This window comes from Tinamus guttatus, unplaced genomic scaffold, assembly GCF_059628265.1.
Source record: "Tinamus guttatus ecotype Peru unplaced genomic scaffold, ASM5962826v1 Tinamus_guttatus_pri_ptg000104l, whole genome shotgun sequence".
Taxonomy (NCBI): Eukaryota; Metazoa; Chordata; class Aves; order Tinamiformes; family Tinamidae; genus Tinamus; species Tinamus guttatus.
In genome coordinates, this window is record NW_028288638.1 from 2,288,052 (window position 1) to 2,315,576 (window position 27,525).

General features: G+C 48.4%; 1 protein-coding gene across 1 annotated transcript in view; it reads left to right on the forward strand.

Moving 5' to 3' along the window:
- The window catches only part of COA1 (cytochrome c oxidase assembly factor 1), a 37,465-nt gene extending 15,635 nt beyond the window's left edge, over positions 1-21,830 (forward strand). The window contains exons 3-6 of the mRNA XM_010223775.2: positions 13,637-13,739; positions 15,625-15,776; positions 19,567-19,643; positions 21,734-21,830. Of these exons, the coding sequence (XP_010222077.2) occupies positions 13,646-13,739; positions 15,625-15,776; positions 19,567-19,643; positions 21,734-21,830 (420 nt within the window). The 5' untranslated portion in view covers positions 13,637-13,645. The remainder of the gene's footprint in view (positions 1-13,636; positions 13,740-15,624; positions 15,777-19,566; positions 19,644-21,733) is intronic.
- The last annotated feature ends 5,695 nt before the right edge of the window (positions 21,831-27,525 follow it).

The following is a 27,525-nucleotide window of genomic DNA, read 5'->3' on the forward strand; positions in this document are numbered from 1 at the left end:
ACCTGAACCCCCAGTCCCGTAAAGCACAAGTGGTACATTCTGAATCCCAGCTCATAAGCTGATCTGAGGGGAAATGCAGCCAGCAGAGCCCAGCTTGTTGCCCAAGGTAAAAACAAGGGCTTGCTTTCCTCTTACCTTCCCTACCAGTCCATGATACTGCGTATGCCAGCTAGCATTCATCTCTCAGCAAGGCACCCAGACCTTGTAGGGCCAGTTCTTTCTTCCAGTAAGGACTTTGCATCATAAAAAGGCCCAGACAAAACATCCCCAGGGGAAAATCCGGTGCTTGTAGGAACTTCTGCACCGGGCTGTAGCACCACGGCTAGTCCAGCTCCCTGTCCTGGGCCCAGGAGAGCAGCCTGGTAGAAAAGAGCAGCCAGAAGAGTAAAAAGGACACCTGAGGTTGGGTTAGAAAATAGAGGGCAGGAAAAGAGAAGACTTTGCTCCAGTGCTGTGCCGTCCTTGGGCACAGGAGCAGATCTGGTAAGTCCCAGCTCTGCGCTACCCAATTCTGCTGTCCTGATGGTACATCCACGCAGCGCGCTCTCCGATCCTGTTGTCGCTGGTACCAGGTTGCACCTTATGTAAAGTGATTGGATTTACACTGAGAAAGTGTGACACAAGGGAAATATGGGTGAGAGACTGCAGGTCCTCACTGCTAATATTATAAAGGTTAGAATAAAATTATTTTAGGCCATTTTGCAGTGGTTTTATAGAGGGAAGAGGAGTGAGTAATGCATTTTAGTCCAAATGCTTTTTATAAGCAAGATTAACTAGACATCTGAACACCGTCACCTTGAGGTACATTCCTAATCTGTTTTTGCTTTTGCTTATAGTGGCATAAATCAAGAATAACTCTACTAAATTCAGCAGAAGCATTACCTTATACAAAACTCAAAAAAGAGACCAGGTCTTGCTTTCCATCTCGACAAGAAGTCCCGTGCAATTCAGTACAAATACACCAAACTCTTAAGTGCAATGCAAGAGCACAGCCAATTGGTAAATCTTTGCCCCAAATTCAGTACAGTTCTTGAGTAAAAGTTTCATGTGAGTCTACTTGAACACTGCAGCACCAAAACTCCTTTTTCTGCAGTATAATCTGTTTTTTTTTTCCCACAAGAAACTATATTTTCCTTTTTGTAAACAGAGACCACATTAGACTCACAGTTTGACTTCTGAGGAAAATCCTTGAAGACGATGGCTTATATATAAAAAAAATACTCAAAACCAGTAACCCACAGATTTCTGTTCTGAAATTAAGCGCAGTTTTTAGCTCTATCATCGTTTTCTATTCCCTGCCAGTTTTCTGTATACTGGAAAAACGTGGCCTTAGACGCGCGAGACAACTGTGATAAGTCATTAAGAAGAAGTTAGCCAGTAAAGTCATTTTTCTGCTGTGACGGTGGCTTGTCACATTGCAGTGAAATGAGTTAGTCACCCAGCCCGCATTCCGCCACCTCGGAAGCCCCGGGTTATGGGCTAGACTTTCCCCCGTGTGACAGGAGCAGCGCTGCGTGTTCCTCCCGCCTGCGCGCCGCCGTCGCGTTCCGTGCACGCGCTGCAATCACTCCGCAGCTTCTGATTAAGTTTTATCGTATGCAGTCATAAATCACTCACAAATCAGTCCTTGGCCAAAGACAACCGGACCAGTTCGTGTTTCTGGAGTGAGGTATCAGATTTACACCGCTCTCCAGATTGAAACGTTCCGTGCTGTGATATGAAAAGAGTCCAGTTACGGGGTGTCCCACAGGGAAAGGTGCCATCGTGCTGTTTCAGGAGGTGCGTGTAAGGGAGGAAGGTGACATGGCGAGGAAGGAAAGGCCCCTCTGAACGCGTTTGCACTTGACCCACTCAGCACAGCAAGATTTGCCGAGCAGCTGCCCTGTTTCCCTTGTCTGCGCTCTGCTTTGCTCTGTGCTGAGGAAGAGGCTCCTCGCCGCTCTGGAGTCGGCCTGCAAGCAGGGACAGCCGATTTCGGAGATGCGAAAGGTGCTCTCCCACACCTCGCAGCCCTGCAAGGCGCTGCCATTCCAGCAAACACACGGTTCGCAGTGGGGAGGAGTGGAATGTGCGTGGGAGCTGTATGCACATGCTTAGATCTGGCAAATTAATGGGAGCAAAGCAAGAGTTCAAGGACTATGTATTGCTTCCACTTCAGCCACTACAAGTAATGTTCTCATCCGCTTCGTGTCGGGGAGGGAGGGCTGTGACACAACTAATAAATATACTTGAAATATTGCCCAGTGACTCCTGTTTTGTGATGGGGCATTAGGACCTCGGGAAGGATGCCAAGAGCTATCTATCATGGAAGGACTTGTCATGTGTGAAAGCAAACTATAGAAATATAGATGTCTGAATTTTATGACATTTATTTTCAGTGCAGACTGCTGAGGCTGTGCTGGTTTCTGGGGTTATAAACATGTTTTTCAGACTGATTCACCAAGTCATTCTCCTGTGTAGGATGAAAGTATGCGAAGGGCTGCCCAGGCCAGCAGCTTTGCAATGCCTCTTGCTGGTGCTGCAAACTGCAACACACAGACCTGGGCATAGGCAAGCGGTCCAAACTCTGTGTCTGCACTGTGATCACGCTGCAGGGAAAAGCAGGCTAAGAAATGGCCAAAATGCACTTAATGCAGTGTTGGGCAATAGAAAAAGTTAGACTAGTTAAGTACAAGTCTTAACACTGCCTTTTCACAGGACTTCACCTTCTTGGAGCAGGTTCTGATCCACAGCAGTAGGAAGATGGCAAGGCAGGTTGGCAATTTTCCTTTTTAGGTGTATTTAGTATTTAGCAAAAGGGCACAAGAGAAGAGGTGGAAGCTGCAATTAACTTTAACTCTGTGATCTAAGCCGAGTTTGAGCAAAGGTGCAGCGCTTTCAAACCGCGCTCAGGCAACCGCAGCGAGCAAGGTGCAGGAGTGCAGCTGCGGCGTGGAAGGGGCACGTTTGTGCCTCTGCCATACTGAAAACACAGCATCCTGCCAAGCTGTGAAGACGGCCATTTCTCATACCCTGCAGCAGACAGACCAATTATAAAAAAAAAAAAAAAAAAAAAAAACAGTGCCTTCAGCTTTGGAGGGGGCCCTCTTGCACTGTTCTTCCTCTGCTTCTAATAGCACCAGCGTGTGCAGGTGGAAAGCTCAATGCTCAAGTGCCTGCTTTCCCCAGGGCAGAGCTCAAGAGAGGCACTGCTAGGGTTAACGGTGTTTTGCCCAAGCATAAACAAGTGTATTGCAGAAGGCACTATGCAAATAATGTTCACAGAGTTTATAATTTCCTGTTGAAACAAAAAAGAAAAGAAGGTCATTGATTTAAACCAGAGAATACAAATGATTTCCTGCCCACAAAGCTGCCAAATGCTTGGAGTTACTGATTTTTTTTTTCCCTCCCTGCTGCTAACCAAACATTTCTGGTCCCGTCATGGGCACCATCAGCTTATTGACTAAGTAAACATAATCCATTAAGCTGAAAATGTTAAAAATAATAGAAAATTAGAGGGGCTACAGTAACGAAACAGTCTAAAAAAAGTAAAAAAAAAAAAAAAAGGGGGGGAGGGGGGGAACAATTCCTGAAGTTTATTCACTTTTATGTAGATTTAATTTTATGGAGTTTGGTTTATATCCAAAAGGGAGAGAAAGGAACAAATTAAAAGAAGATTAGAAAAACACTTTCCTAAACTTTCCTAAAGATGCCAAGCCAGGAAGAGTGCAGAGAAATGAAATTTTGAGACCCCGAGAAAAACAAATATTGCAAAATAGAGATTGAAATGGTAAAACGATGTGGCAGCAGCATGGCAAAGGCACGTGTTTGTTTGTTTATTTATTTATTTATGGCAGCAGGAGGCCTCTGCTGTAGTCTGAACAGTTTTTTTCGAGCGGGTGCTGAGCACAGCTGATGCCTGCCCTTGGAAGATGTCGTTTGGAAGATCACACGCACGAGGTCCATAACCATAGAACAATACTTGCTGTCAAGTCGGTTACAAGGCAGTAGTTCACTGAAGGGGGTCTGACAGTGTCAAAAAGCATTAGACCAGAGCCAGCCAACGCTTTATGTGCTACAGCTGAATCCAGAAGGTGAATTGGTGCCCTCGATCTGACTTCAAGGCATCTGTCTGCTCTAGAGAGTGCGTGTTTGTTTGAAGAAGCAGGGAAACAAGTTGTTTTCCCTCCTCCTTCAACCATCTGCCGTAGCTCCGAAGGCAAGGAGCAAGACGCGGCAGAACAAATTGCAGACAGAGATGCCTGGCTGACGTTAAAGCCTTCGGAAGCAGGGGGACACACTCAGGACATGCTCAGAGCAGCCTCCTCCCTCCCCTCGCTGGAGGACGGCCAGGCCAGAGGAGGTGGCCCCCACGGGGACCGCAGCCAGGCTGGGACACCTGGCACCTTCCTTCCCCCTGCTCTGCGTTGCACAGGGGCCTCTGGCTTCCCCTGCGGAGAGCCCCACGTGCCGGCACGGAAAAACCAACCGCATGGGAGAAGAGAAGAGGCCCCGGGCAGGAAGTAAACAAGCAGATTACAAAGTGATGAAAAATGAGCGTATGAGCCCTCTCCAGTGACTTGCAAGAAGGTGTGACCGTTTCCTCCACCCCCTCATGGTCATGCCTGGTGTCTGAGGAACCTATTAAGGCAGGTAGTCACAGATTATTAATGACCTGGTAACAGCTTCTTTAATTCTCTAATGAGTGCCAACTGTGGCTGCTATAATTATTCTGCTAGTCCTACAACACACCCTGTGCCCAGCTGCAAGGGACTTTTTTTTTTTTTTTTTTTGTACATGTTATTGCGTCTCTTCACATGCATGTGTCACACCTGGACCATTTGGTATCTAAGTGAAATGGCATCTTGGGAGGTCAGAGCATTTCATAGCCATTAAACATCACGATTTTTGGGCAAAGTAGGAACAAGGAAGTGTTTAGTCACTCATTTTTACACGTGTGAATTGAGACACCAGAAGTTTATGGTTTTAGCCACAGTGACACAGTGAGTCAGACCCTGAGCAGCTTGTGAAACATGGGAGCGCTGCCTTCTGCCTTGCCCACGCTGGTGCCACAGCACCTGCAAAAGGCTCAGGTAGGGTGGAAGTCACACCGAGCAGAGGCTTTTTCTATCTATATCTGGGCTGAAATCTCTGCCAGCAACATTTTATAAAAGTGATGGCATCCCTTTATCACCCTCCCTAATTCTCAGTAAGCGAGATAGACAAGTAGCACATGATGGGAAAACAAAAACGTATGGGAAAAAAATGTCTCCTGTGGTCAAATACACTCATTCCTATGCAAATCTTCAATTTCGTGGGCAGTATCAGTAACAGCGGTGATTTCCAGCTATCTGGTCCCATTTTCTTTTCTAATAAATCACAGAAACCCAGTGTTTCTTGAACACTACATTTGTCAAATTTCATTATATTTAGCCCTTGGTAACCTAGTGTCTGATGACCAAACATTTACAAGCCCACAAGGTTATTGTAGCCATCCATTTATGAGGAACACCCATTATTAGCACTCCTGATAGCTACTTGTGAAATTCTGACTTAAAGATGCCATAAAGTAGCCTCATTTCCAAAGATCCCAGCACCTCTCCTGTAAAGGTACCACTAGTTGAACATGCACAAATCATTCGGGGTCTGACAGAAAGCTTCCATGGGCAGGATGCAGAGTGCGGCTCTTGTGCGCGTCGCTTGGCCCGCAGCACCGACTTGTCACGCAAAGCCCCCCGCGGCCTCTCTGTAGCAAAGCCTTGGCCCCACACACCTTGGGGTGAGTTTGCTGTAGGAAATGGCTCTGGAGGTTTGCTGAACCTTTCCAGATCGGCACCTTTTAGCCCAAAGAGAGGCAGGTGCCAGCGCACAAGGGATGGGCCTGGTCTCTGGAGACCAAGCTCTCGGCCTGGCACAGGCTCCCTGTGAAGTCACACAGGGTATTTCTGCCACAGTTCTGGAAAAAAGGTATCCCTGACTTCCCATGGGCTTCAGGGTTTCACAGCACACAGTGACAGGAGTTACAGAAGGAAGCTAAGGTTCAGCAAATACAATTAAAAGGCCATTTAAATCATTAAAAAGAAGAATTTTTTTTCCTCATTTTTTCCCGTAACACGTGTTGAACAAAGGAAAATGTGGGTATGGGAAAACGCAGTCAGCTGTTCTCTCAAATCCTCTTGCCTTGACTCATCCCTTGGAAGAGAGCTGATTCACACCCCACTGTCCTGTGAGCATCAGCACACCTTTCTGCTTTGCCCTACGAGGCAACAGTCCCTCCGTAGACTGACGCCAGGTCCTGCACCTGCAGACCCCACATCCTGTCACCCTTTTGCTCAGAGCGCACGTTAACAAGTTGGGGCTGCCTGAGTGGAAACCTTTAAATGCTGTGAGAGGTTTTTAGTTTCCTTCCCTTTTTTAAATGGCTCCCACCATAACTTTTTTTTTCTTCTTCTTTTTTTTTTTTTTCCTCTCAGAATAGACTGTTTCTAGGTCAGAATCCCTGACGGGTTTGTGCTGGTTTTTAATGTTCAGTGATTATTAAAAAGTCACAGGTATTTGAGGCTATTTTTTCCCAGATCTTAATTTACATTAGCAGATTTAGCTGATATTGAACCAGTTCTGCTCATGTAGGCAAGTACTAAGTTCTGGAAACAATCCAGGTGGCCAGGATGCTTGAAAGTAATTAGTTTTTTTTTTTTTTTTTTTTCAAAGCCTTTTATTTTTGGTGTTGCTCTGATGTATTTCAAAGGGGCTTGACTTTCAGAGGAGGGGCAGGGTCAGTCAGTGTTTTGTGAAGAGATGTTTGTAGTGGAGTGTGAAGATGAGCGCCCAAAATAAACGTACCACTTCTGAGCATCTCAGGGTGATTGAGCATAGCAGTTTATTTGGTTTTGCTTCTCAGTAGGAAATCTGAGTAGGAGCAAGGTGTTAGTGATATGACAAAAATCTGCGCCACTCTAGTACTATGTGATAAATGGCATTATACCAACTGTGTGTTTGGGCTTGGGGCTGCAAACCTGCCCCCACCCCTGTTCTTTAGAAGCTTTGCAAATCTGACTCGGAGCTGGTCGCAACAGTGAGGATCACATTTTTACTCCCTCGCTCCGGGAAGCAGGTGCGCTGGGAGGGAACAGGCATCATCATAGGATTTACACTGTGCTCTTGCCTTGTGCTCCTTCTTTTCTGGAGACAGCCTCCCCTGGCATTAAGTTCCTTTAGGTGTACTGCATACCTACTTAATGCACGCATGTGGATCATATTATTGAGTTTAATAAGACTACAGACAGGCATAAGTCTTACCAGGATTGGAGTTCAAGACTGGAGCCCCCTGGGCAGGGACTAATTTTTAATGTAGCCATGTAAGCTCCTACCCAGTGATGCCTGCAGTACTTCTATGAGCTTTTGTGGCCATTTATTTTCTCTTTATAAGGTAAAATTTGACCTTTTGTACCAGGAGGGATATTATAGACTCCTTGTACTTCTGCATTTCTTCCCCTACCAGCTCAGGATTTGCTCAGTTAATTATAGCTGCGTAAATCATTGGTTTTAGTTTTGGGAACTTGTCGGTGTCTTTAGCATAATTAATGTAGTGGACACAAATAAACGGCCAGAGCCTGGCTTTGACAGCCAAGTAGCTACTGTTGCACACAAGGCATCGCAAACGCTTTCATCTTTTCCTCGGAAAAGTTTTGGTACTCTCCACTGACAACTCAGCTTGCAGGTTGAGCAAACCTATTCTAGGAAACTACACACGGAAAATACACGGCGCGCTACGAAGCGGTCTCTGGCCCGCCAGAAGCGGAGGCAGCTGGAGGAACGGGGTTGCTGGTTTCTTTATGGGACTCTTTTGTTTTAATGTGGCAATTGGGAAGCGCGGCCGTGACGCAGGCTGCAGGGAGGCTCTGCTCCGGCGTGGAGCAACGCTTTTGAACCCCGGATTGCAGCTCCAATGACCTCACTCGCAGCGGCAAGGAAGCCAAAAAGCTGACCCATAGATTTCCCCGGTAAAGCACTCGCTGTTAAAAGTATAAATACCTCTGGCTTTTTTCCCCCCTCTAACTTGAATGCAGCATTTAATTAATTTACCCTGCTTATGACTTCTTGCTCTTTAAGCTCACCTTCTAAACACAAAAAGGTGGCGAATTTCCCACCTGCCCCCACGGTGTCCAATTACAGAGGCGTACAATTAGGGACGTTAATGACAGATTATTCAACATTAGCCTATAATGCCGTACTCTAATAACAGCAAAAATGGGTCACACTGCAGGTATAATTATCCTGCTTCTCCATAACACACCCCGTTTCATGAGTCTTCCCGCGATACCCCTTGTGTTTCAGCACAAAACACAGGGATCACTAGGGATGTACTGTTGACCTGGCTGGTGCACAAGCCCAGCCTTTGAAAACACTCGTTGTAGCATCCATGAGCCTTGGGAGAGGCACAAAAAGGACTTCAGTGCCTGCCTCGGTTATCTGCAGTCGGGTGCACAAATCCCCGTTTCCAGCCAGCTAAAGGGAGGTAGACCAAGACAGCACATAGATGTAGAAAGATAAATATAGATACAGAAATTTCAAATAAGGGCACCTGAAAGAGGAGAAAAAAGAAAAAAAAAAAAAAAAGTGAAATACAAGCAGCACGTTACGCTTGCGTACTAACCGAGCGAGGCACTGGCATGGAAGCCCGTGGCCCCAGGAGATGTGATACAGCTCTGGGAATAAGGTGGCTCTTCAGAGCCCTTAATCACTCCACTGGCCACTTTCCCTTTCCTTGGTAATGAGCTCGCAGCTAAGGCAGGACATGAACCGAGCACGGTTTTCTGGCCTACGAACAACCTTCCTCTGCAAATATTTGCTCCTTTAAAGTATTTCAGCCAGGATAAATTACACCTTTTAGGAACCAGTCCACAGAGAGACCCTTGAGGGCCTACTTCAAAGCTGTCAAAAAAAAGGATGTTTTACCTCCCTGAATATCAAACTCAGGGCATCTTTCCTACTTTCAGCGTTATTCCTACTTTCACCTTTGACTGTGAATTAAGCAAATTTCTATCTTTCCACTTGTCTACTGAGCTTTTGGTAAAGGCACAGAGGACCTTCAAAGTCTTCGGTATTTCTGGTGTTTTGTTGGCAGGGGACACAATTTGCGCTGTTACCTTTCAAAAGTGTGGGAAATAGTAAGCTCTTTCTATGAAAAAAAAAGGTAAATAATATGCTGAAATGATGATCCTATCAAAAAAAAAAAAAAACCCTGCTGCACTGTCTTCTCTTTGGTAACAATAACAAAGCAGATATTTTATAGACAGCGTCAACAAGCTGTCCCTAAAATTTTGTCCTGGCATGTTATTAGTATGGAAATTGGCTCAACCCCACATGCCTTATGGATCTTAGGAGATCAGTGGATGGGTTGTGTCTATTCACCTGAACAAAGCGAAGAGCAAGAATGTGAAATACAAGTGTGTACTTGCGTGCAGCTTCCCTGACGTTACCCTCCTCTTCTGTGGCTTCCGCACCTGTGTGGGCGGTTTGCACAAAAGCAGAACCTGGGGCCAGCTCAAATCTCACCAGCTTGAGTGAGGCTTTAGTTGCAGAAGGGTTTGGGGAGGATCCCAAGTGCCACTCTTGGAAGTTAGATGCTTAGATCCAAGTTTAGGCGTCCTGGGAAGTTATCTGAATTTAATTGTAGTCCTTTGCCACAAATATTTAGCGCAAGGGTCATGCTGACACCTTGGGACTTGGTGGTTTGAAGGCCTGTATTAGTCTTGGCCAGGTAGATAGGCAGTGGCCTAAGCTGAGGTAACTAGCAGTGCCCACGCTGGCTTTGCGCTGATCAAGCAGCTTCTCTCCGAATTTGGTGCAATATTACTGTTTACCGTTGGGACTGCGATAGCACCTGGAAGATGGAGGTGCTGCAGGAATTGGGCCGTGCTGGAAGGAGGAGGACATGCCTTCCCCGGGGAACCTGCAGCCCTGGGTTTCCTGCTCCAGCGGCTGCAGTCTGAGGCGAAAAAAATGAACACTTGCAGCTTTGGGAAAAAAATGCCCTTCCGTCTACTGCCACCCTGCCTTGTGGAGGTGCCCCTGACCACCCCTCAGTGCTAGCAGAAAATAACGACCTGCACAAACTGCGGACATCAGAACATAAGATCCGAATTTGCTAGAATTAGGGAGAATCTCCTAAGACTGGCCTATTTTTAGAAGATCCTCTGTGGAGGAAACAAAGCCTAATTAAAAGCAGCCGCTCTTGTTGCAGGATCCCACCATTTCACATGTGACCCTGGGAGTCTTCCACCTCTCTGGGCTTGTTAAATCTCACTGTTAACTATCCGAGTCCTGCTTAACTTCAAAGGCATGCCCTAATACTAGCTTTTTCCAGTCGTATCTTCCTGTTTTCAAGACATGAGATGAACATCACCCTTATTAGGAAGTTCTGATCTTTAATACTGTCTTTTGGAGAGCATTAGTTATAATGATTCCCTTCTTGGATAATGAGGCTCTTCTTTCGACAACTGTGGGATTAGTGGGGTTGTGTCTCTTAATCTCCACCAAGGCTTCTTATGGCTGGGAAAAGCACAGGGAAAAAAAAAAAAACATTCTTTTTGCAGACCAGTTTAGCTTGGAAATTGTGCTTTTTCTAATTATCACTCGTGAAGAAATCTGTTTTTCCACAAGTCGACTTGCATACTTTTTAGTGGTATAACAGGTTCTGAGGAGAGATCTCTGTCACAGATGATAGCAATCTGAGCTTCCCTCATTAAGAGGCAATCACATCTTGTATTTACAAGGCTCTCCTAAATGCATTGTGTTACAATTACTCCCTTTGTAGCAGATTATGCTGAAGAGTTTTCCCCCTTCCCTTTAGCACCCTCCAAGCTTTACAGGGCATTGGGAACGTTCAGAAAGCCTCTGCATGGGAGGGTCTCTCTGCACATCTTCAGCCCCTTCCCCAATGTTGTGGCAAAGCAGTGGTGGGAGCTGCACGTGCCATCAGCCGGTGGGCAAAGACTTCAGTGTTGAATCCTTGCAGCAGCTCCTCACTACGTCCTGGTCTTCCACAGGCTTATGCCATTAGTGTCTCCTGTGTCTCAGAGTCGTCAGCTGTTGCACGCAGAGGGATGTTGAAGGGGTCAAATGGGCTATCTGGACATCTGTGGTCCCGTGGACATCTCAGGAGAGCGGGCAGAGGAGCTGCAGCCCCCGCTGCAAGGGCTGCTTGTGGCCAGTGACCCTCCTGCTCCCCCACGCTCGCGGAGCAGCTCGTCAGCGCTCGCACGGGCGGGTGACCGAGACGTCCCAGGAGCAAAGGCGGTGCGGAAACAGGGGTGAGGAACTGCAGGAAGCCCCTCTGCCTCTGCGTTGGGCTTCTCCGAGTGCAGCCAGGCCAGGAGACGGCGCAAACCTCAAGCTTGCTGACGGCCAACTGTGCATCCTCTACGTTCAGCCCTTCACTCCGCGGTTCCCTTCAGCCCCGTTGAAAAGCTCCTCGTTGGAGCCAGGGCTCCCTATCTGTCCACTTGTACTCAGCCAACTGTCAACAGCACCCTCCTGGGCCCAGGCACTTGCATTCAATTACCTTGAATTTCATCATTTAAAGGAAAAAAAAAAGGCAAATTTGGCAGTTTTTGCAGCCTGGCAGTTTTAGGCCACAGTTTTGAAAGGGGCAGAACAAATGCCTCAGGTTACAGCCTGTTATATATGATCAGCTCGCCAGGTTTAGGACATTTTTTTTCTGCTACATGGTGTTGGCTTTGGGCATGTTTCTAGCTTTATTCTGCGTACAGGAGAGCAATCAGCATTGGAAGCTGGTGAGAGCAGTTGGTCAGCACCCTGAGCTTGATGTGCCTTTCTCCTTGCGAGATGCATGTTACAAGAAACTCACTTATTAAGCAGCTTACATGTTTTGAGGGGGAAAAAAGTGTTGTAGATTGCATTTTAAAGGAAGCTAAAAATGCAAGCCAGCAAATAGAAAGCCTTAATGTCCTTGTGAATTAACCATCACCGTCGCGCTACAAAAACACTACTTTTACTTCCTCTGCTGTAGCTTCTCATGCTACTCGAGTTCCCCTGGGGAACAGAAGAAGACCCAGCAGAGAAGCAGATGGGAGAAAGAAGAAATGTTGTACAGATTACCTAATTTGGGGCATAATGTAGACCTATGCCTATATTTCTCTAGGCTGTTACCAGAACTAACTATTGATATTTTTTTCCTAAAAAACAGCAAACCCAAACATTAAAATCTCTTCATTTAAGTGAACTAGGCAACAGAGAAAGCCTTCAACTATGCTTTATAATTGAAAACTGGTACCAATGAGGCAGTAGATGAAAGTTGTATCTGCTCCACATTCATCATTTCCCTCAGGCTAGAGCATGCACGAGATTCAATATGGGCATTTCGGCAAACGGACAAGCAGAAGTAGGTCACGAGTACCACACTGACTCAGCACATCATGGCAAGGGGCCCTGATGTTGCCTCTCCACCCTCTCTAAACTGTGGTTTGCAGCTGATCAACACCCGACTAACACTGAGTTGAGGGACACTAGGGGTGATTTTCACAACAGGGCTCAGATGGCCTTGCCCAAGTCGTGCTTCTGCAGCTGGTTAGGCACTGTGTTTTGCTAAGGAGCTCGTGTCAAGCGCAATGCTTGGGTCGCATCATCCAACCATCAAGATTTCGGCTGGAAGCCTTTGGGATCCGAAATCCCATACAGCTTCCCCAAATGTTTGGGCACCCACGCTGCTACATCAACAAGCCCTCTGCTGGCTTCTCAATCTTTCTAAATGCTTTCAAGACCATTCCTCCTTGCCACTCCCGTGGCAAGAGAAGTTGAACATAAGGAAAAACCCGGAGGTTCAGCCAAGTCCTGTCCCACCACAGCCAGGCCTCAAGCAACGTCCTGCGCTCACGAACAGCGCTTACTAACCTGCCATGGGTAGGAGTGTTAGAGAGCGCTCTTCTGGCTCTGCAGCTTCACGCTTACCCCAACCAGCGTTGAGGTAGAAGTATTGACTAGATTGACTTTCTTGGAGGTTTTCCTTACTCTGCTGTGTCATCCACTCAGATGCCACAGTTATGACTCATTAAAAGGGCAAGCTGAGGCGGGGGTTGGCGGAAAGGAAGAAATTACAGAGAAAAATAGGCTCTCAAGAACCTTCCTGTTTGTTCAGGGCCTGGTCGTTAAACAAAAGCAGGGGAGAAGACACACACCCTGGCTGACACGCTCTTTGCTGGTGTAGCACTAGCTTGGCTCCATCGCCTGAGACCACGGGCCAGATAAAGCCCTGCTGCAAGGGCTTTTTCCTCGGAGGAGGTCGCTCAAGGGAGGAACGTGGTCCCTTGAGCTCGCTGGCACGCGCAGGAAGGCCACGAGCGAGGCCCTGTCGCTCGCTCTCTGCCGCGACAGCCAGGCCACCTTCTGCTTGGCAGCTAGCAAAGTGGCAGCATCACTAAGAGGAGTGTGAATAAACTGATTCTGGCCCACTTTGCTCTGTTGTCACCATGGGTTGTTATGGGGGAGCTGGGGGGCCCCCAGTGAGAGCAAACCGAATTACTGCGCCCTGCACTTCCTGGGGCAGCAGAAAGGGCTTTTGGAAAGAAGAGGTGGGGAAATAACCCTTTTTTTTTCTCCTTGTACAATAAGTGTCTCTCCTTTTTTTTTTTTGCAGGGGGGAAAGATGCCAGCCTCTTTAAGGAGTCTGCAGGAAATGGCTATTTTTATGGGAGTATTCGGCACTGGTGGATGTGTAGTTATGTACAGTGTTTTGCAAAGTAAGTCTCCACACTGTTAGCAGCCTTATTTCTCTCCACCTCTTTCACTTGGTTTTGTGCAGTGGGGATGAAAATAATGGTGCTTAAGATCTGAAAAGCTTATGAATGTAAGGGAAGTGTGGCTGAGCTTCAGGGACCTGCAGGTGTAGGCTCTGCTGCAGGTAATCCCAGCACCGCTGCACTTGTTCCCCTGGGCAGGTTTTATGCAGAGAGCAGCCTGCTGCGCGCGGTGGAAAATCTGGCTTTGGGGAGGTGGGAAATAAAAGGCTGGGCAGGCGTGTAGGCTCAGCTTCCTATCGAGATTTTACAACCAAGCAGGAAAAGAAAACCACCCAAAGGAGGGATCTGAGAGGATGTGTTAAAGCCTAGCGGTCTCATCAGCAGCTCTCCTTGTGGTGCTGGCCCTGAAACACAACTCACTGGTGAGGTGCGAAGGCATCATTAATTTGCCAAGAAGACAGTGAAGGACAGTGAAGAACAACCCAGGTGGAGGAGAATAGGACAAAGCTAAAACCTGGGCAGATACTGTTGCCCTTTATAGACAGATCTAGTTGCTAAATGCCTTTGGTTGAGGATGCGTATTATTAGCCTAAGCAATACTTGTTTATTTTTTCTCAGATCGCTTCTAGATGTGAAGCATCAGATCAGAAGTGGCTTTGCCTCGTTGTCTGGGGGTAATGGAGGCCTCTTGGCCCCTTCCCCCTCTCTGCTGGTGCTATCAAGTGATATTGCTTTTCACCTACCCTTATATCAGAGGAAGCTGCCAGAAAAGTGTAGCCAAGGCATTCCTCAAGCCCTCAGATTAGTTGTGAAACCTCCCCTTCATTTTACATGTATTAATAACAAATCAGGAGGCCGGAAAGCAAGCTTTATTTTTAGGCAGTTCGTACTGTCAAGCTCCGGTGTACATGACAGATAACACGATCGTCTTATGCTTTAAAGTATTGAATCTGGCTTTGAGAAGGACATTAGCTTTTTTTTTTAAAAAAAAAAAAAAAAACTTTGCAGCACAGTGATCTAGCCATCTCTGAAAGCATCTCACCCCTGCGCTAAGGAAAGTCAAGCAGCTCCTCCTTCCCCAAATCACTTAGCTTTAGTCAAACGGCTCCACGTGATGGCTGGTCCTTGCTGAAAAGCACCTTGCCCTGCTACAATACTGACGGCCACACAGCATCTCCTTGGGGACGCCCTTCTCTAGCCACTTGCTGCACGCCTGTGGGGGCTTTTCCCCCTTGCTTTGGAGGCTTCTTTGCCCAAGAGGGTTAAGCACTGTCTGCAACACTGCAGCGCCCGAGCGCTGATGTGAGCGGCCCTCCTCGGTGCCTCCCTTCGCACATCGCCTCCCCTCGAGCTGCAGCTCTGTGGCCGCCTTTTGGAAGGCTCCATCCAAACCACAGCAAGGGCTTCGGAGCGGCGGCGGCTGGTGCTGACCCGCATCAGTGTCAGTGAAATAGTCTCCATTCCTAAAATATTTTCTGTGCCTCCTTTAAAAACACTGAATCACATTCAGAATGCTTCCAAGTGTTCATCCTTATGCCCTTGCTTTTCTTTTTCTTCTTCCTCCTTTTGGATGACCTGCAAACATCTGACAAGCAGGGATGCTCATGTCTGAGCTGAACCGTGTGTTGGTACAGAACGGGCTATATTCCATGCTCTTTTCACTTGGACGTGCTGCGTAACATTTTTTTGCAGCTCTGCTCCTCCGATGTAAGGGCTGGTTTCCTCCTTCAGACAGATTTTCTACCCAGTTAATCATTTTGAACTGTTTTTTTTTTCAGGGAGGATGTGGGAGTCTGGAGGAAATGTCTTGACTTTTTCTCTTTGTATTTGTACTTGGATTCCAAGTGGCCTGTCTCCTCGCTATCCTGTTGTCTCTCTCCTCTAGAGAGGTTTTCCAGGACCCAGTATTATCAGCAGGGCTTGGAGCAGCTGAACAACCACCCTGCTGCCCTGGAGGCACTGGGGGCTCCTCCTCTGAAGGTTCACAACATCCATCTGTTGGATGGCAACAACCGCGTGGACCGGGAGCGAGCGCAGGTAAGCGGCCGCACCACAGGATGGCTTCCCAAAGAGGCTGCACGGGCTGCAACAGGGGGATCCCTCGCGTGAGCACGAGCCCCATGGGGAGGCAGGAGGCTGGGGTGACGGGCGTCCAGAACAGAGATCGAGCGGGCCAATGTGGGAGACATGAACGGCAAGAGCGGTGCCTTCACTTCATGCTGCACGGGCAGGGCGCCAAGGAACCTCTTAGTTGGTGCATCTATCCCCTGCTGATGGAGCAGGCAAAAATCCTCTCCAGACATGTATTGAAACCCACCTTTCAAAGCGGGCACCCTTTTCCTCCCTCTCCACATGCTCCCTGGTACATATTAAAGCCTCGCGCAGGGCAGAGCTTTTACAGCCACTCATGAGCCATGCTTCAGTGCAGCCCACGCAGTGTGTTTTTGAAAGCACCTGCAAGGCTGCAGCATGGAGGCTGCTGCCTCGCGCAGGGCTGAGCCCTGGGATTACACAGACGCCGGAGAATGCGGCCCTGGGTGCTCACGCATTGCGCAAGGCGCTGACTTGCGCCAGCGCAGGGCTGGGCTGAGGCGAACGTCGCCAGCACAAGCTCCCGTCCGCTCTGGTGCCGGCTGAAAAGGGCATCCGTCCCGTCCACCAGTGCTGCTGCACAGAGACCTGAGATGGGAGCTTTGAGTCAAGGACTGGCTGTTCCTCCCTGGCTTTGCTGGACACCCAGGAGCTTGCTAGAGAGCTCCTCAGGCAACTCATCCAAGGAGTCTGTCACATAGAATCATAGAATGCTTAGGGTTGGAAGGGACCTCTAGAGGTCATCTAGTCCAACCCCCCTGCATATGCAGGGACACCTAGAGCACGTGGCACAGGACTGCATCCAAGCGGGTTTTGAAGATCTCCAGAGAAGGAGACTCCACAACCTCTCTGGGCAGCCTGTTCCAGTGCTCTGTCACCCTCACTGTTAAGAAATTTTTCCTTAAGTTCCTATGGAATTTTTGGTGTTTCAGTTTCCGGCCATTTCCTCCAGTCCTATCAGTGGCCACCACTGAAAAGAGACCATCACCGTCCTCTGCACTCCCTCCCTTGAGGTACTTATAGACACTGATTAGATCCCCTCTCAGCCTTCTCTTCTCCAGGCTGAACAGGCCCAGCTCCCTCAGCCTCTCCTCATAGGGCAGATGTTCCAGGCCCCTGATCATCCTTGTGGCCCTGCGCTGGACTCTCTCCAGAAGCTCCACATCCCTCTTGTACTGTGGAGCCCAGAACTGGACACAATACTCCAGATGCGGCCTCACCAGGGCTGAGTAGAGGGGCAGGATCACCTCCCTCGACCTGCTGGAGATGCTCTTCTTAATGCAGCCCAGGATTCCATTGGCCTTCTTGGCCACGAGGGCACACTGCTGCCTCGTGGTCAACTTGTCGTCCACCATGACACCCAGGTCCTTCTCCGCAGAGCTGCTCTCCAGAAGGTCGGTCCCCAGCCTGTACTGGTGTCTGGGGTTATTCCTCCCCAGGTGCAGGACCTTGCACTTGGCCTTGTTGAACTGCATGAGGTTTTTCACCTCCCAGTTGTCCAGTCTGTCCAGGTCCCTCTGGATGGCAGCGCAGCCCTCTGGGGTATCGGCTACTCCTCCCAGTTTCGTGTCATCAGCAAACTTGCTGAGGGAGCACTCTGTGCCTTCATCCAGGTCATTGATGAATAAATTGAACAGGACTGGACCAAGGACTGACCCCTGGGGGACCCCGCTAGCTACAGGCCTCCAACTAGACTCGGCACCGCTGATCACCACTCTCTGGGCCCTGCCATCCAGCCAATTCCTAACCCACCTCACTGTCCACTCATCTGTCCCACACTTCCGGAGCTTGCCCAGGAGGATGTTGTGAGGGACGGTGTCAAAAGCCTTGGTGAAGTCGAGATAGACGACATCCACCGCTCTCCCCTCGTCTATCCAGCCGGTCATTTCATCATAGAAGGCTATCAGGTTAGTCAGGCAAGATTTCCCCTTGGTGAATCCATGCTGACTACTCTTGAGCACCTTCTTGTCCTCCATGTGCTTGGAGACAACGGCCAGCATGAGCCGTTCCATCACTTTTCCGGGGACGGAGGTGAGGCTCACTGGCCTGTAGTTGCCTGGGTCCTCCTTCTTGCCTTTTTTGAAGACTGGCGTGACATTGGCCTTCTTCCAGTCTTCCGGCACCTCCCCCGTTCTCCAGGATCTTTCAAAGATGATGGAGAGCGGCTTAGCTATGGCATCTGCCAGCTCACGCAGCACTCTGGGGTGCATCCCATCAGGGCCCATGGATTTGTGGGTATCGAGGTTCCTTAGGTGCTCTCTGACCCAATCTTCCTCTACCCAGGGCAAGTCTTCCTCTCCACCCGCTTCTTCTCTTGTCTCTAGGGCCTGGGGCTCTAAAGGGCTGCCCTTGGTAAACACCGAAGCAAAGAAGGCATTCAGCAACTCTGCTTTTTCTGTGTTATTTGTAACCAGGGTGCCCAACCCGTCCGCCAGCGGACCCACGTTTTCCCTGATCTTCCTTTTGCTGTTAATGTATTTGAAGAATTTTTTTTTGTTATTTTTAACGTCCCTTGCCAGCTTGCCTTCCAGACGTGCCTTAGCTTTCCTTGTCGCATCTCTGCGACATTTGAATCATTTAGCTCCTTTTAAATGTCTGCGAGCCCTGGCTACCGGCTGAGTGTGGTAAGGAATGGGGCAGAGCGCGCAGGTGAAGGATGGGGACTGTCAAGGGCAAGAAAATCAAGCTTTAACCAATTCAAGTCAAACTCCACTTTCCATCTCACGCCAGTCACACTTGACCTGCATGACATCCAAGGCTAAAATGTTTCTTAGTTTACTGAGTTTTCAGAGAATTTACCAGGCAATATTTCTAAGACCAAAAATACAGGGAAAATGCACAACGTCTTATGCTGATCAAAAAGAATAGAATCTCTTGTTTCCTGTTTTTTTACCTATGTCACCTTTTAAGAATGCTAGTCATTCAGATGACTCAGAGCAAAAATCAAAACCCTGCCTTCTACAGACTTCACCCAAGACATAAACCACCAACTTTCTTTTCATGCTCTCTGCTGCAATGACCCTTCATGCTCCTCGTGAATTAAACCAGTTCATCAACATCACGGATGATTTCATAGATTGATTTACTGACTCGGCTCCACAGCATTCCTAGTTCCTGCCTATTGGACCCATTTGGAAAGGCTTGGTGCTCTCCATTTGAATAACCAGCAAATACTACACCCGGACCATATGTCTTTTATTCAAGCATTAGACTGTGTGCAATTAGCTGTGGTCACTGCTGCAGCTCTTTGCCTTGTTTATTACCTAACTGAATGGTAGAATTTGTGACATTGGCCAAATAATTGAATGTCTCATTGCCCCGAGGGGTGTTAATGGACCCATGTGTAGCACTTCACAATCTACAGGCTTGCTGTGGTTATAGGAAAGTCTAACACAACATGGGTCACCTCCGGATCACCACGTATTCTGGTGAGGAAAGGTGTTGGCTCATAAATATTTCAGAGAGTGAGTGTCTCTCCCTGGGGATAGCAGCTATAACACAGAACATTCTTTCATTATAGATTAATGTATGCCAGAACAGATATACTCATATATCTGTGCACACATTAGCCATAGGAAAGCAGAGTGAAACTCTGAAATACATTAAAAAAGCAAACAAATGGATTGGTTTAGTTTAGGAGGGAGGTGGCTGCATTGTTTCATTGGCTGTAGAAGCAGTAAATGTTCATTGCAATAACATGCTTCACTGAGTCTTTAACACACTTTTATACTTGCAGATCAAGTTACCGGTATCTGGAGCAAAATCAGCAGGGTACCTCTATATTAATTCAGAAATGGACCATTCCCATCGCTGGTACGTACTGGGGGAGAGACTGAGAGACTCTTACAGAGACACGGGAGAGAAAAGGTTGAAGAAAACAGAGGAGGGCAGGATATTTGGTTTAGTCATCTGTGTTGCTGAAATCACGCACACAAAGGAAGAGGAAATTCATGTCTGAAGATCTTGTGAAAGGTTATTACCATCATTATGATAAAAATGCAAATCACTTGAGAAATACATTGAATGCATCCCTGTGAGTACTAATGTAAAAACAACTGGGGCCACTTAATTTGTGTGGCATGTTGTGTCCTGTAGATGAAAGCATAGTGGACACGATAATCCCAAGGCAACATAACGCATCGCTGCCCCTCGACCCCCCTCCCCACGGAGGTGCAGAAGCCCTGGAGGAGTGGTCCTGACTAAGCTGTCCTCATGCCCTGCCATAGAAACCTCTCTTTTCAAGGCAAAACTCATTTTTCTAGAACTGAACAAATAACCAGCGTCTGAATTCAAAGTCCACCTTCCATTGCAAAAGAGGATTTTTTTTTAATAGAAAAAAAAATCCTCCTCACATTTGCTTGTCCTTGGAGCTTTGGGGACTCTTCCGTTAGCTCTATTTAGAAATCCAAAGCCACAACACTTTGCTCAGCTGCCACCAGCCATATGGTATTGTTTTCTTTTCACAATTAGATAAGCACAACTTACTATTTTCTGTTCAAGAGGTAAGTAGAGTTTAAAATTATGGAAGGCAGGCACTTGTTTGGGACCCAAGAGACTCGGGGCCAGACCCAGCTGTCTCCTGTGTGACCAGGACATGGTCAGGGGCTCTGGACAGCTCTCCTGCAGCCCTGTACTTCCATGGGGCTGTGGGCTGTAGGCTCCTTGCTCCTTGTTAGCTTCCACTGACAGATGGAGGGAAACAACCCCTACTCCTACTTCAGAGTTACAGCAAGCATAGATGAGGACTGAAAGATGTTAAAAAAAATGAAGAATATAAATATCTAGCAGAGCTTTGTTTTAAAATGAACTCTCCAAGCACTCCCATATGCAAGCCTGAAAAGAAAATATATTCTGCAGAAACATTTGTGGCACTCAGGTCTCCCCAGTTCGACTCTCATAGGTACAGGGCCCAACATACAGCTCCGCTCAGTGACAGAGAGGACTTAATGTCCTTGGAAGGAGGAACCAAAAGTAAAATAGATCACTCTCTGCCGCGGTCCATGGAGAGGACCTCCCACAATCTCCACAAGAGGAAGGGCCGGCCTGGAAAAGTGGGACATCTCAGTACAACCCTGCACCAGCACAGACCCAGGAGGCCACAGGACCAATACTGAGGCTCAGTTTCATGTCACTGGCAGTCAGCTTCCTGCACTCAAGTAGTTCAGGCTCCTAAGGCGCTTAACCGCTTTAGGCCATGAGCGAGCGGCCTCTTTACTGGGCTCGTCCTTCCCCTGAAGGTTTGTTAAGAAGAAGCCACCTGAGAAAAGAAGAGCTTGGAGGAGGTGACCTGGCTGGCTGGGAGCACCCGCTCAGGCGCTGGCGGCACGGGGCTGAGGCGCTGTGTGGCCCATGGCACTCGTGGCTCCCCACCACCACTGTGAGCGTGGGCACGAAGGGGGAATGGGGGGAACCAAGAGCCTGGGCCGCACTGAGGAGCGTCACTGGCCGCACTTCCTGGCCCACAGAGCTGCTGTGCACGTCCGTGTGGAAGGGCCACACGGCCCCAGAACAGGATCCCCAAGGCCGGGCCATTCTTTGGCAAACGCAGTGCGGATCCGTGGCAGAGCGGGGTGAGGCAAGGAAAGCACTGGCAGGATGGAGGAGGAGAAAGGCACAGGGCTGGGGCCAGAGGGGAAGTCCTCTCTAAAAATAACCCTCAGAATTTTATTTGGGTTGCAACAAATAGCAACACGTGGCCCAGATTTTTTAAGTCTGGGCTGTGGGAAGCCAGTAAGGAAAAGAGCTGTTAGGAATTGGTGCTTGCAAAGCAGGTTTTAACACACTTGAGAGCATTTTAAAGAGCAGTGAGGGCATGGAGGAGGTTCTTCCTCCATGCCAGCTGCTTTTAGACCCACCTTTACTTCTATATTAAAACTGACTGAAGCTCTTCTGGTTTGTGGCAGCTGGTGCCTCCAGGATGTCACCTTGAAGCTCCAGGATGGCGAGAGTATTCCTGTTTACCACTCCCCTGCGGAAAGCATCGGCACACAAGAAAGCTAAAAACTGAAGGCAGCTGCTTGCCCGCCTCTCACCGACCCGGAGGGGCCATTAATCGATCGCATCGCGCTGCCTACATGGACAGGCTCTGTTGTCTCAGACAACTTCACTTAACCAGGTGCTCTGAAGGAAGTTTTCTCCCTCGCACTAACCTCATCATGGCCATAATTGCCATTTCTTTGGTTTGCCGGTTTATTTCTGTGTGCAGCAGAAGCCTAAAATAAAGATTTTGCAACAAGAGCTGCTGTTCCAGAAAAGTCATGTGTTATGGCTTGTACACACTGGTTATGTGAATCGCGTTTGAAATTAATAAACAAACTGCCAGGAAACTGAGGTTTTCTGAAGCTGCAGACCTCAGGCTGGGCAACTGGATTGTGCTCTCACAACTAGAAAACTAAAATCAGCTTTTCAAAGCGATTCCCACGCTCTGCTGTTTTCTACCATTTTCCAACACGGTGTTACCTAACGGAGAACTACCCAAAGCAAGATCCCCCTCTTGTGCACGAAAAAAGGGCACATGCCAGGTAGATGTGCACCTTCACACGTGTCTTTAAGAGGATCAGAAACACCGGGACCACTCTTCCTAGCTTATGAACTCCAGGAGTTTCTCAGTGCTCCCACTGTTTATGCTAAAAGTTGTGCAGGATAGGCCAGTGCTTCCTGTAAGCACTGGCAAACACCTGCATTCCCTCATTTCTGTTTCAGGGAAAAAGCACTAGATAGGTACAGTATGGGTAAAATACTGACAGGGTTCAGTCGGACTACAACAAGAGATTTTTAATTTTTGCTGTGATTTTGTCAATACAGTCGATCCACCAACAAAGAGTTGTCCATCACCAGAAGCAAGCCAAGCAAAAAGGAAATAAAAGTCCAAGAAACTGCACAATCTGGCGAACCATAAAAGCAAGGTGAAGTCTGAGACAAGTTTCTGGCCTACCTTCATACATTAACATGCAGTGCGAATGACGAGCCACTAAGAGCGTCCAGAAAGGGAATTGTTACTGTGAACTACTGCAACTGGCAGAGCTTTTACCGGCTTAAACAAGATGTACCTTGTGAAGGCTCAGAGTTTACACCAATCAACTCCAGTTTTATTCCATCTCAGCATCCAAATAGGAGTCCTAGAAATGCACTAAGGGCACAGGAGTGCAAAGCCTTTCACCGGTAATGAACAGGGGATGAACAAAGGAGAGTGAGTGCAATGGTCTGTTACAGACCACCACGCTTTCTCCTGCTCTGCGGCGATCCTCTAAACTAGGTCAAGTGACTTCTTAAGTATAAATGATTGCAGGGCCCCTGCCAAAGACAGCCAAGGAAAGGACTGGTGTCCCGGCAAAGACTGATGCTAGAAAGAGGTTTAGTTGGGGATTCGCCAAACGCTGTGCACGCTGCGTGCTGCCTGCGCAACCTGATCCTGCCCGTGTGTGCCCTGCACACCAGGGGAGGGATTAGGGTGAGTCGCGGCAAGACAGGGTGACCCAGCTTTAAGATGGCAATTGCTGCTATAAGGTTTCACAACAAAATGCGAAGCTTGAGGCTTAAAAGCCTTATCCCCGCGCTGTGACAGCCCACCTTGCAAACAAGCTGCCTGAGGGGCTGGGGAAGCCTCCAAGCTGCTGCTGATCAATGGGTTTGGCAGGGAAGCAAAGCTGAGGAGGGAAAGCCAAAGCAACCGCATCACACCCGTCCCTTATCACTTCTCTCGCTGCAGCAGTCGCTCTTATCAGGCTCCTGGGAAGCAGCAGCTTTTGGGAGCGTTGGTTCTGCTGCAGTGCCAGCCTATTTAGTGCCTCCCCATTTCCATACCATGAATGTACAGACCTGGCCCATACCACAGGTCACCTTCAGTTTGTCACCACCATGCCCTTTGTTAGCCTGGGATTTCCTGAGGTCGGGCAGTGCGCAAATGTCAAGGAAACCATCCAGCAACCTGACAGTGGGATGGAGCTGCCTCACCAGCAACCTGTGTCTCGGGCAGACACCTGCAATATCCCAAGCCTGGCTTCAGGACCACACCGAGCCACAACTCGGCCTGGCTCTCACTCTTGGCCAACCTGGGCCTGAAGGAAATGTCCCCGCACAAACCTTCCTAGAAAACAGAGGGGGGTTATTCTCTTGCTTTGGGGAAGCAGAGGTTATGAATGGGCTGTTTTGTTCCCTGCCAGGAGCATTGCGGGGTCCACCTTTAGCCTCAGCCATTTACAAATGTGTCACTTCCCTCATCAGCATCCCTACAAACCCTGGCTCTGAAAGGAAGAAAGATTTGGATGGAGCTAGAGACCAGCAGAAGGGGAGTGGGGCAAGAGAAAAAGGAAAATGGCCGTTGCTTATTTACGTTAAAATCCCTACATTTACTTTATGCATCTACCAGGAAACAAAAACTTTCCTACCTCATGACCTTGAAGAGCCTCAGCAGCCACTTCCTCCCCACATCTGAGCTGTGTTAAGATATACACATGCAAAGTATTTATTTATTTATTTATTTATTTATTAAAAAGGCTCCCCTCAGGCATATTGTGGCGGGGATGCAGGTGCAGCGTGTGCAGCCAAGGAGGCTGACCTCTAAACCGGCAGCAGCTGCTGAAAACCCAGTTTCAAGAAGGCTCCTGGGCACCCTCCTGGCCACAGCAGAGGACCCTGCGCTTGGCTTCTTCTAATTTGCCTGTTGTAATTACATTGTGCTGCGTGTGGCTGAAGCCCACGATTCTGGGTAACCATTTCATTGCATTTTGGAAACATTCCCTGCTCAAGCAGGGTCACCTGGAGCAGGTTGCTCAGGGCTGGACTCTGCAGGCTCTCTGGGCAACCAGCTCCAGTGTTTGACCAGCCTTAGAGTGAAAAAGTTCTTTTCTTACATTTAAACAGAATTTCCTGGGTTTTTGCTTGTCTTTTTTTCACTTTTCATCATTTTCCTCTCATCTTCTTTCTTCTTTGCCTTCCTTCCTGCTGCCCACTATGTATTGATTGATGCACAGATGAGATCTCCCTGAGCCCTCTTCTCAGGGCTGAGCAAGCCCAGCTCTCTCAGTCTCCCCTTGTATGACAGGTGCTCCAATCCCTTAATCACCTTAATCACTTAAGTATATCCATTTATTTTAAGTTCCCTTGAAACTTTCCATAGCCCCTTTTGCATTTGTTGGTTAGGTTAAAACAATTGGCATCTCTGTGGCATTTGCTGGATTGTGGATCTGATTTTCTTACTCTAAAGCTTGACTTTAATAGCTTTTGTCATACAGTCATTGGCCTGAAGAAAGTTGTCCCTAAAGGAGACCAGTGGGGCAAGAACCAGATTTACAAACTTCCATGGAGCAAACGAGCCAGCTGGATTTCACTGGTAGCAACTGGTGATCTCTCAAGGGTTTCAATTTTCTTGCAGGGGGTTGGTAAAAGGCCCCCGCATGACTCAGTCTATTAGTGTTATGTCTGTTTATGTTGTGACTTTCCCCATAGGAAGTCACAGCAGCCAAATCCCGGATACAGGTTTTGGAGGGATATTGGAGTTTCACTGCTACAGAGCGCACGGCTCCATGTGCTTGTTATAATTAGGTGAATTTGCATCCGCTCCAGCACACTCTCACCCCAAGCTACGTGGCCCCCATTGACATGTAATTGTCACCTTTCCAGCCACATACCTTCAGCCCAAATGGTTTCCTCCTGCCAGACACATGTGAAATAATGGTCTTGAATTTAATGGCAACGCATTTCAAGGACACACCAAGGGACCACAAACAAACCAGGAACATCTACATGAGTAATATGACTATATTTATTAATCCCAATGACATCTTATTTCAACATCAGTAAGTGTTGCATTGGGAAGCTCTCTACAATGCAAACAACAAGGATTGCTTTAAAGTGGAAAGGCTTGTTGGCGCATCTTGGGAAGCCAGTACAAATCGAACAAATGCGCGCTTCAGAAAACTAAAATATCAGCAATCTTGTTAGAAGGATGTTGAGAAAAATACAAAAGTTCTTGGAGAGAGGCAAGGGCATGTAATGAAGAGACCCCGTGTAACATACACATTGCCCCCGGCTCTGGCAACGCCAGCTGGGCTCTTACTCACAGGCAGAGGGGAAGTTAGGTCCACAGGCACCAAAAACAGATGAGAATTGGTTTTAGAAGTGCTGTTGCTCCCAGGGCACCACTGCACTTGCCTTAACACTGACTGGTAACTGTACAGGTGTTTTGCTTCAGACAAGCTAGCACAGATTTTGGAATTGTTTCAAACCAGCAAGTGCTGATTTTAAGTTTCTTTTTTTGTTGTTTAACTCATTTTTTTAAAAAATATTTTCCCAAAGAACTACTAAAAGAAACTTTGCAAGGGCCCATCGGCTGTTCAAGATGACAGCTGCAGTTACTGCAAAGCTTCTGAAGCAGCAAATGACTGATGGACACGGAGCGAGCAACTCCTTCTACCTTCCAAGAGGAGTTCCTGGAGCATCCTAAGAGGGAGACCTGAGCCACAGGATGAAGCGCCCAAGCCCCGTCTCCCCCCGCCCTCTTCTAGCACCACGAGCAGCCAAGGGGCAGTTACTTCTTGTTGAGGTTTCCTAGCTGAGCAGTGGTAGGCGCCACGCTGGCCTTCGGGTGCGCGTGTTTGCTGCTCGCACCAGCGGCTGCCAGGGAGACGCAGCTCTGCGCCTTGCGGCCCGTCCAACCCTCCATGGGGGGAAGCTTGCGGACGCGGGCGCCGGTGGGTGCATTTCCGAGCCCTGGAGCTGACGCTTCCCCAGCAAGTGAGGCGCTTCCCTCCCGCACAAGCGAGCGGTGGCCTCGCTCCCGGCCCCGCTCCCAGCCCTGCGGAGGGCGGCTGCTCCCTCCCCCAGAGCCCAGGAGCTCATTCCGTCGCTCCCTCCCCACCAGGCGCCGTCAGGGAGCTGCGGGGCCCGCTGTTCTTCTCGCGGCAGGAACGCGTCCTCCGTGCCAACAGATCCCCGGCACTAACTGAAGCTCTCAGAAAGAGCAGCCCCAGCAGGTGCTTTCCACAGCGCAAAGATCCACATCCTCCACACGGAGGGTGCGGAGAGCTTGCACCATTAGCCTCACTTTGAGCGGATCAGAAAGAGCTTCCAACGCGGGAGGAATAGGCTGGCAGTCCTGCAGGAATACATTACAGCAACCCTTTTTCTGTGTCATAGGGCCAATTTAAGATGTCCTGCTTATAGCCTATACTACCGAACTTTCACAACTTTACGCAAATTCTTAATGACATTAAAAACACGGTTAAAACATCTTAAAGCACAAAAAGTTAAATGAAACTGCAGCACACAGGGAATCTTAAAGCAGCCAACTTGGAGGAAGGTGGCCTTGTAACGAGAACACTCTTCATCTACACGCGTTAAGCTTCACTGTTGTATCGAACAAAGAGTAAATATAGGACCGAACGTTATGCTGCTCACCGGCTGCTCTTGTTCGGTGCTACCAAGCCATGTACCTAACCATACAGAGGAATTAAAACAGCTTACAGACCCATTTAATAATTTGCCACGAGCAACCCTGCGCTCCCAGTATGACTTAGTCACCCAGATAGAGCAGCATAAACTTGTGTTCCGTAAATGTGGAACGCGGCACATTTCAGCCTCGGTGCTTTGCGCAGCTCTGAGTGCAAGGAAGTTCACGTGCGGAGAAACGAGTCAAACCTTCTCCAGCTTCAGTCGCTCCAAATTTAACCGGCCTGCAGAGGTTTGTGCAGCCTGA